Here is a 9,356-nt window from a genome sequence, read left to right on the forward strand (position 1 = left end):
TACTTATTAGTCATATTTTTCTCTTACGCATGTGTTTACCACAATGTTACATGAGACACTCACCCCTCTCCTTGTGTCTCAGATCCAGACCCTCCCGATGATGCAAGGGATAGGCACCTCCCTGTTATTTTTTCACCAATCTTCTTTGGGAAAGACTATATTTACTCATGTCCAAGCATCCATTTCTTACTCTTTCCAGTGAGTAATCCCATGTTTGTCTCTGCTACTCAAAAATTTCTTACTCAACGTCCCTCATGTCCCTAAATTCCCCAAAGTAATGATGAAAATCAATATAACTCGTCACTTTTAATTTTGCTGTTGTTTGGGAAAACTGAGTAACAGCAGAGGCACTGAAGCTATCTGCCAGCAGAACCAGGAAGACAGAAGAATGTTTAAACATGTGATTTTCAGCCGTGGGCCTAGACAACAATACCAAGCAATCCACTGATCTATATAATCTTCATGGCTTTCTAAAATGTTTCATTAAAACAAACGAAAAAAATCTTGTGCTGACCACAGTCCAAACTTCTAAAACTTTGAAACAGCTAGAAAGCAAATACCCTACACAGACCAGATGAGCATATAAAGAGGTGCTGGTAGTAAATGGTGAATTTTCATAGTGGGGGAAGGTCACCAGTTTCATGGAGAGCTGTGCTGGGTTCTGCATTGGTCAATTTATTCATAAGTGGAAGAGGGACGAACAACAGAGACAACAGTGTCTTGTTTATGATATTTATCTATTTTAACGAAGTCTGACTAGGAAGAAGAGTAGAAGGACCTGTCAACAGTCCATGAATGGCTGTAAAAATGCAGACCTAATGCATATTAGTACAAAGTAACGTATATGGAGAAAAACAAACTTTACAAATAAAATGGTGGGCCGAGAACTGATCATTACTACTTGTGGACAAGATCTTAAGCTACCCTTGATAATTCCATAACAACAACAGTTCAAGAAAAGCAAATGTGATGTTGGGAATTATTAGAAAAGGAACAGACAATAAAAACAAGAGACCATCCTAATGCTGCTCTATAAATCCCCAGTTAGCCCACACAGCAGATCCGTCCATGCAAATACTGGGGAAACTTACAATTCCCTTGCCTCAAAACACAGCAGAGTGGGGAATGAGCAATTCAGATGATGAGAGGTTAAGAACACTGACCTTTCAATGAGAAGACTCCTCAACCTTAAAAAGAAATGAATGGAGAAGCTTAGGATCAAAGGTCATAAAATTATGGCTGGCATTGAGATGATAGAGAGGGATCGAGTATTCGCTGTCTCTTCTAACAGAAGAAATGGGGGACACCAAGTGAAGCTAGCAACTTGCAGGCTTCAAACAAAAGAAGAGAGCAATTTACACCATGTAGTTTGTGTAGTACTCCTTGTCACCAAAAGGTATTAGTGTAAGTAACAGCTAAATTAGTTGAAAAAAAGAGGTTAAACAATTTGTGGAGGAGAAATCCATCAAGATTTACATGTAATATGGAAACAATCTTTCGCTCAGAAAATCCCTAAGCTGCGAATTATTATAGGGATGAACCACTATATGCTACTCTATGCTGTCTACTTGTTTATAAGCTGCACTTCCAGTCACCCTCAGAGAACAGATATTAGGTCAAATGGATCTTTGGTTTTACTCCTTACAGACATCTTTCTGTAAATAAATGCATATTTAGCATTTTAACACTCAAATGTTAAGTCATTTACTGGTCAAAAATACATCTTAGTAAAAAAGTTGAAAACTATAAATTTTATTTATTGACTGTAACATAAGACAATGTATTCCTCTGATGACAGTGTGTTAAATATACAGTAAGTTACTTGCAGGAAACCATGGGTATGATTTTGCTCCACGTTTTCCCATTCCTCAACAAAGAATTTGATGAGGGTTAACTTGCTGCTGAGATGACAAAAATACTTTCCCACTAGTGGATCTAATGACTTACAGATATGTTCTTGAAACGAAGACTGGTTTGGGCCTTCTGCGGCATCCCTCAGCAGCTTTGCCTGATGTCTCCCAGTAAATGCCAAACACTCAATCAATGTTGTGTCCTTCTGCCCCCTGCTAACGACCAAGCACATTCTGCAAGCTCTGAAAATGTCTCTGTAACACATTCATGCCTTGGTCCTGGCTCGTTTCATCAGCAGTACAGACAGATTTGACTTTAGCTGGATTCACATCCTACACACCCTCAGAAGTTATTTTGCTGGGGGGGGTGGTGGTATCTTTTGCAGCAGCCATTTGATTTGTTGGTACTCAGAGAACAGGGCTTAATAGAGGAGAAATACTCTCCTTTTAGCAACAACTAACATACCTTAAGCTATTTTCTGTATTGTGTATGACTCCTTAGCCTGATTTTTGCAAGTAGTTTCTTTCTGTCAAAAATACTACAAAAACATTCTCTTCTGGAAAATATTTTAAGCTTTTGTTTAGATACATAAATATCAACACCGACACACAGAGGTTTAAACTCCTTTTATTGTCAACAGAAGACTAGTCAACACGCTCATGCAGGAGAAGGGATGAATAAATTAATAAACTGCCCAAACAGTAGCAGCTTAATTAAGTTGTGGTGGTGCCTGCTGTTGGTTTCGATGTCCAAGGCTGAGACATATGTTGGGAGCAAGCTGGTATGATACAGGCCCAATGGGAGACCTGCGTCCTTTTTGAAGAGGCAGCTGGAGGCTAGAAATTATCTTCTCAAGGGTATTCAAATGGTGCTAGATACTACAGTTAGCAAATGAATCGAGTCCTAGGCACCCCCTTTCAGGTGAGCCGAGTCCTGCTCCAGGCACTACGGGCTCTATTGGCTAAGTTGCTACTCACTAGAAGGGAAGCTCGGACACCAAACACGGCTGTAGACTCCTGTGTACAGCGACCCAAACGTAGGTGTTTTAACCTCAAACAGAATTCTACACTTGGTCATAAAATTTCCATGAAGGAAGACCTAAGATAATTTTTATTGAAATAATCTTATGCTTTCCCCCTGCTTTGTGTAATTCAAGCAAATCATCACTGGCATCTAATGCAGTTTGCTGCCCAACCAAGGGTCTGTCAAGATCTGTGTCTGTATTCAGTTATTCTCAAACACTTCAAGTAAACCCTTAGTATCTGTTCTTCTTTTTTGAACACTAAGTATATACAAATCTCTGTGTCTTAACTAAAATCTTATACCGGTGTGATATCTCTTGACTACCTCCTATATGTAAATTGATGCTCAGCAGTGAAGTGAGCAAGCTTACTCACAGTCCAGATTTGAGACGACAATCCTTTCATCTTCACAGTGTCGAGGGGTATTTATTTGCTGTCTTAATTGCTTAATCTACTGCAAGTTTTCTAAAAGGCTTTCAAAGATCTGATTGGAAGCAAGAATCCTGCATTTTTCAGATGAGAATGCGATGGTCGTTTGCTGACTCATAATGCATCATTTGCAAACAGCAGATCTGCAAATAGCATGCATCATTCTCCTATGATAGCCCAGAGACTCCTGCACTGACAGAATTCACACATACCACCCATTTCTTTTCCCTAAATGCCTCTGTTAAGAGGCATAATGTTATCACAAATCAACACTGAAATGCAAAAAGTCATTATGTTCCCATTACCCCTATCTCTTCGGCAATTCATGTACACTCCAAACAGATGTGTGATTTGTGTAATTCAGTAGTTTGTTTTTTTTTTTTTTTTAAAAATTGTATTAAGATAGATGGTCTTGAAAAGCATCAGTAATGTGTTTCACTGGCATTGCGAGTGTAAATCAGATTCCACAAAAGTTCTCATGGAGCTATGAAAAAAAAAAATGTAAGTACTTCTTATACAGCTGTCTAGAAACTCACCATAGAATCAAACAACTAATGCTTTCCCCTTTCCCTTTCGATGAATCCTTGACATTTACACTACAAACCAGAAATTAAAATAGATAGATAAATAAAAAGGTATGCACTGTAAACTATCCAATTTCTAGAATATGTTGGAACCACGTAAACAAAAGCAGTAACAAGCAACCCAGACTGTTGCCTTCAATTTCATTTCAGTGACTACCTTCAAAAGCTACTCACCTGGAATGGCTGCAATCTAAAAAGTCCTATTAAGGTCTGATCACTTAAAATTATATTCGCATATCGAAAAGCTGTTTTATTCATAACAGACATACAGGACAGCCGAAGTAATAACTACCTGTAGCAAATATTATTACTAGTGACTTATTTCAAAATAAATTTTTCTCCTCAGTAATTTGCATGCCATTCTTAGTGCAAATTCACTTTCGTGACAATTATTTTTTGATAATTTTTTCCTTTTCTGCTTTCAACAGAAGATTCGTTTCTATTCTTGTTGAGTCATTGAGACCCAACTGCAGTGAATGCAATTATGCTTGTACAGCTAGCAAAGAATCAGAGAGCATCCAGGTGCTGCCAAGAAAAACTTTAAACAAGTTTTAGTATTGGTCCGGGTACGTGTAACTAGTCCTGTAGGGGTTTGGATTTTGGTCATGTTTAAGCAAGATACAAATAGTAACAGATTGCATCGATACTCAAAGGACCCCTTGTCAAAATTACAAACACCATGAACTAGAAATGGCTGTAAAACACAAAAATCCCCTAAATAAATGTAAGACAGGATACAATTCAGGGAAGAGAGGACAGCAATAGTACTGTATCCAGATTTTTATGTTCCTCAACCATTTTAATGGTCTAATATAAATACGTCTCAGCAATTTCCATGAATACATGAGCACTCTATATTTTCTCAGAGGTGAAAGGAAACTTCCAGGACCGTAGTTAAGGTTTTGCAAACCACTTTGGAGGTGGGTCCCCATTCTTAAGAGAATTCAGCACAGGACCTGCTGGCTAGGATGGTGGCCCTAGTCCTACAAAGAGCCTGGGCCATCATCTCATCTTGGGTGAAACCACGTGCTCACGCAAAGCTCCACGAGCACTTTCGAAGCTGGCAGAATCCACCCTGCAGAAGAAATCCAAGCTGTGGATCCCAGCCTGCAGCAGGGAAATGGAAGTGCCAGAAAGTGGGGGAAGCAGGAGAGAGTGAGAAAATGTACAGCCAGAAGTAGCACTGGCAAGGTCAGCAACTAGTAATGTTATGAACGGTTTTCAAAAGAGAGCCTGAGATTAGGAGTAGACATTTTTGATATGTGGGGAAAAACATTTGGCTGTACTGTTGGTCTGGGCCCCATGCTGTTTTAATCCATAGAACAAATTATATGTGAAGTAGAGCAAAGTCAACTCAGCTTCCAAAATGGGACAGTTTTCAGAACCAGTGCTCAGCAAAACCCAATACAACTATACACTTATAAACAATGAAAAACTTTGGTGATTTTTTTTGCGAAACTACTTTGCACTGTCAATCTGTGTCCTCAGGAAGAAACAAAACACACAAGAATGTAGAATTTACCAATGCCAGTAAAAATGGGCTTAACCCATCAGCAACACACTTCGCAAGATTTCATAAGTCCATGTTTTAAAGAAGGCATTCAATTGAAATTAATTCATTATGTCTAATTATCTAGCTATCAACACCACTACTAAAGAAAATACACTCAATATACAGGCTCCACATGAAACACAAACTGTGCAAGTCAAACCAGAGATGAAATAACTGCTTCTTATTTTCATGCTTAAAAAAGAAACTACTCTTGAGTGTAGAAAGGCCTCTGTGGGTGATGGGCTGCCTCCATGAAGCATAACACTGCTGTGTAGAACTGCAGTTCTACGTAGCAGTAAGGTAAAAATGAGTGGTAAACCATGTGGTAATTCAATGAGTACCTCAGGTATGTAATAATTGTTCTGAAAGTACATCCTGCAGCTAAAGGTAGGCGATTAACATACAGTAGGTAAGCTATTTATGTTTAATTGGTACCTTCAAACTACTGATTACTAAATAAATTGTACCATTGTTCTTTGTCCCAGAGATTCATATTGCCCGACTGTCTTCTGGCTCGTCTCCTCCCCATCCACAGCCATTCAGCAGAACTGTAGCAGAAGGAGCAATTGTGCATTTACATCGTATTACTTATTTTATTTGTAATAGTCCCCTAGTCGGCTGGTGAAAAAGGAGAATACCCATTACCAGACAACAAGTAAGGCCACCATTATGTTTTGAAGAATGCTGGTCATCCACAGGCATATTTTGAGAATTACTGTTCTTTGTCAAGCTGAAAAAATGTTTTTAACTTCTTTTTCATTGGTTTTGCTGCATTATACTGGAATGATAATTCAGATTTGGGATACTAGACAATTTGATATATTAGTGGGGTTAGACTAGTATAATGCTTGTATTGTTCACACACTCTCCTCTGACTCAGGGCACGATTATAAATACCCACCGTAAGGGGAGCTCCACCCTGGCTAGGTTTAATCTAATACTTTCTGCTGTTGCAGGCCCTTCTACCTTTAACATGAAACCAAGCCATTAAGACTTAACTCCATACTCTAAGGATTTTCTTTTTTTGTCCCCTTTTTTTTTTTTTTTTAGATTTAAGATGTTTCACAAAACTAGCTTTACACAGTTTCCTGTAATCTCAAGGCAAAAGGTGTTCTGTAAATGTACTTCGTTTCAAATGTAAGAAACATTAACCGCCCACTTCCTGCATTGTTCCCTAAAAGGTTTACAAGTACTGCAGGACTAATCCCATTCTGCCAAAAAGGCTGCGCTCCTTGCCAAAGAGGGACTCAGTTAATGTTAAACGACTGCACTCTTCACATTAAATAACACTTGGAAGGCGAAACACACCAAGGCTTTATAGATCCCTTTTGAAAACCTCTGACAAAGTCACAAGTGAATTTATGACAGGGGGCCCTGCAGAAAATTCCCAGGGCCAAGCTCTGCTCGGCTTCCACGGCTGCGTGTGCGTGAGGGAGGGACGGGGCCGGTGCCCGCAGCTCTGGGAGCCCACGTAACGCACAAGCGGGTCAGTGGAACACGTCCCTTCCTCGCAGCAAGCCTCGAAACAAAATCGCGCGGGGCGTCCGTTTAGAACTTTGTATTTACCACAGGCGAATATGGCTGGAAAGGTAACCGTTTCAGGAAAATCAATGCGAATGAAATAAGTGTTAATCATTGTCAATACTGAATTGCACGACCAACACAATCCCACTCAAAACAGTGACCAGACCCTATAGAGGAATGGCCGGACACTTCAACCGACACATTAGTGCCTAAATTAAAAACCAGGACAATAAATAATGTCCAAGTCTCCGCAGGAACTTGAAGCGGGTTAGTTTTCAGTAAGCGCAGGGTCTGGGTCCCGGTTTGCTCATACATCCCCACCGCGCCTCCGAACTGACGTGCTACATACATCCCTGTCGATCCTCCTGCCAGCTGAATTTGCTTTTAAGCAGAATACTAAGGAAGCAGCAAAACCCTTCTCGGGACGATTAAGCCGGAGAGACAATGCCCGCAGGTTAACCAGAACATCCACCGCTAACCGCCCCCGCAAAACCCGGGCACCGGCCGCCCCCCGCGCTGCCGCAGCCGAACAGGAGCTCCGGGGCACCGCCGCCCCCGGGACCGGCCCCGAGGCGGGACGGGCAGCGGGGCCGGGGGGCGGCCAGCCCAGCCCCGCCGAGCCGAGCCGAGCCGCGGGCAGCCCCGGGCCGCCGCTCACCGAGGAGCCCCGCCAGCAGCGGGGGGAGCGCCCGGGGCCGCCCGGGCAGAGCCACCGCCGCGGGTTCAACCCCCCTCCCCCGACCGCAGACAAAGGGCCGAGGCTCCACCGCCACCCAAAGTGCCTCCCACCCCAGGTACCGCTCCTCCTCCTCCTCCTCTGCCCGCCCGCCGCCCCGCGCCCTGCCCGCCGAGCCGCGGCAGCCCCCGCCGGGCTACTCACAGGATGGTGGTTTGGGGGGACACGGCGGGGACGCTCTCCAGCATCAGATGCATGCAGCGCACCGTGGTGCGGAAGCAGAGGCAGCGGCTGGGGCACCACACGCTCCCGCGCTGCGGCGGCGGGGGCTGCGCGGCGGCGGGGGGGGCGAGCCCCCCGCTGCGGAGCAGCAGCAGGAGCAGGAGGCAGAGGCCGGGGGCGGCCGCCGCTTCGCGCCGGGCCATGCTGCAGGGCGCGGGGCAGGAGGAGGAGGCGAGGGCTCCGGCAGGTCCGCGTCGCGCCCGCTCCGCTCCCCGGCCGCGGCTGCCGCTCTGGTCGGCGGCGGGGCGATCCCGTCCCCCCGCGCAGGCTGGAGGAGGGGACGGCGGTGGGCCCGCCCCGGCCGGCGGCGGGCTGGGCGGCCGCCCCGCCGCGGGGGCTCCGCGCCGCCCTGCGCACGCACCGCGGGGCCGCGCCGCGCCCCGGCTGCTGCTGCCCGGCCCTGGCCTCCATCCCCGGGAAGGGAGGGGGTGAAGGTGCCCCCGAGACGGACGGCTGCGTGCACCCGGGAAGAGGAGAGAAGGAAGGGAAAATGAAGGGAAGTGAGAGGGGTGGAGAAGGGAAAAGGAAGGGAGAGGAATGGAAAAGAGACAGAAAGCAAAGAGAACAGATGAGGGAAAAAGAGAAGGGAAAGAGAAACCCGTACGGGAAGAAGCAAGTTCAGCAAGCTAAGTCCCGTTTCTGCCCTGCTCTGAAAGACTCGAATACGCACCCCTTGGATTGCCCCCTCTTAGTGCTGCAATTTACACTGCTGAACCAGGAAAATCTGTCGGATTTGCCCTGAATTACATTCAGGTGATGGTTTTGGCTAGGCGTGTACACTGGCAAGGGGGTGTAAGGCGAGCACTGGAATGTAATTGTACTTACAAGAATAATGGTTGCAGCCTTAACTCCCATGATCCCAACACTTTCTCAAAACAAATCTTGCATGAGAACACAAAACTAGATTACCTTTGAGATTTCTAACGTTACCTTAAATATGTTGTCGTTCTTCTGTGGTCTCAGGTCCAAAGTAGATAGATACCTTTTCTCCAGTGTTCTCCATGCTTTGACTATCCCAGGTGGAAACATTGGAATGTCATTTCTCTGACGACAGTAACAGTGATCACACCTAGCCTATTATGTGTAACAACAACATACTCTCTTGCAAATGATGGATGTCAGCAACCCCAGTTCCACCCCAGAAATAAGCCATGGCACTTCTGCAGGATTGCCTGCATGCCCCTTTCTTGAGGGAAGAATGTAGAGGCCATTCTTGCCTAAAACTTAACTATAGTAATTCTTACTCTGAATCTCGCTGTGAAAATTTAGTTTTAGCACAAGTCAAAGAATGACCTTTTTTTTTTTTTTGTTAAACACCAAGTTAAACACCTCTTGTAGGAAGTGAGAGCCTGGAAGTGTGCTCCGAGTGCTAGAAATCACTGATGGGCCCAGAATCAAAATATGCTGAGATGAGTCATTATCTGTAACTTGCTTTC

The 9,356-nt window shown here is 44.4% G+C and overlaps 1 protein-coding gene across 2 annotated transcripts in view; it reads right to left on the reverse strand.

Annotated features, from left to right (window-relative positions):
* The window catches only part of PXDN (peroxidasin), a 90,861-nt gene extending 82,725 nt beyond the window's left edge, over window positions 1–8,136 (reverse strand). For both annotated transcript variants that reach the window (XM_082306563.1, XM_082306562.1), the window contains exon 1: window positions 7,843–8,136. In XM_082306563.1, the coding sequence (XP_082162689.1) occupies window positions 7,843–8,063 (221 nt within the window). In that variant the 5' untranslated portion in view covers window positions 8,064–8,136. The remainder of the gene's footprint in view (window positions 1–7,842) is intronic.
* Between the last annotated feature and the right edge of the window lie 1,220 nt (window positions 8,137–9,356).

The sequence above is a fragment of the Platalea leucorodia genome (assembly GCF_965183815.1).
Source record: "Platalea leucorodia genome assembly, chromosome: 3".
Lineage (NCBI taxonomy): Eukaryota > Metazoa > Chordata > Aves > Pelecaniformes > Threskiornithidae > Platalea > Platalea leucorodia.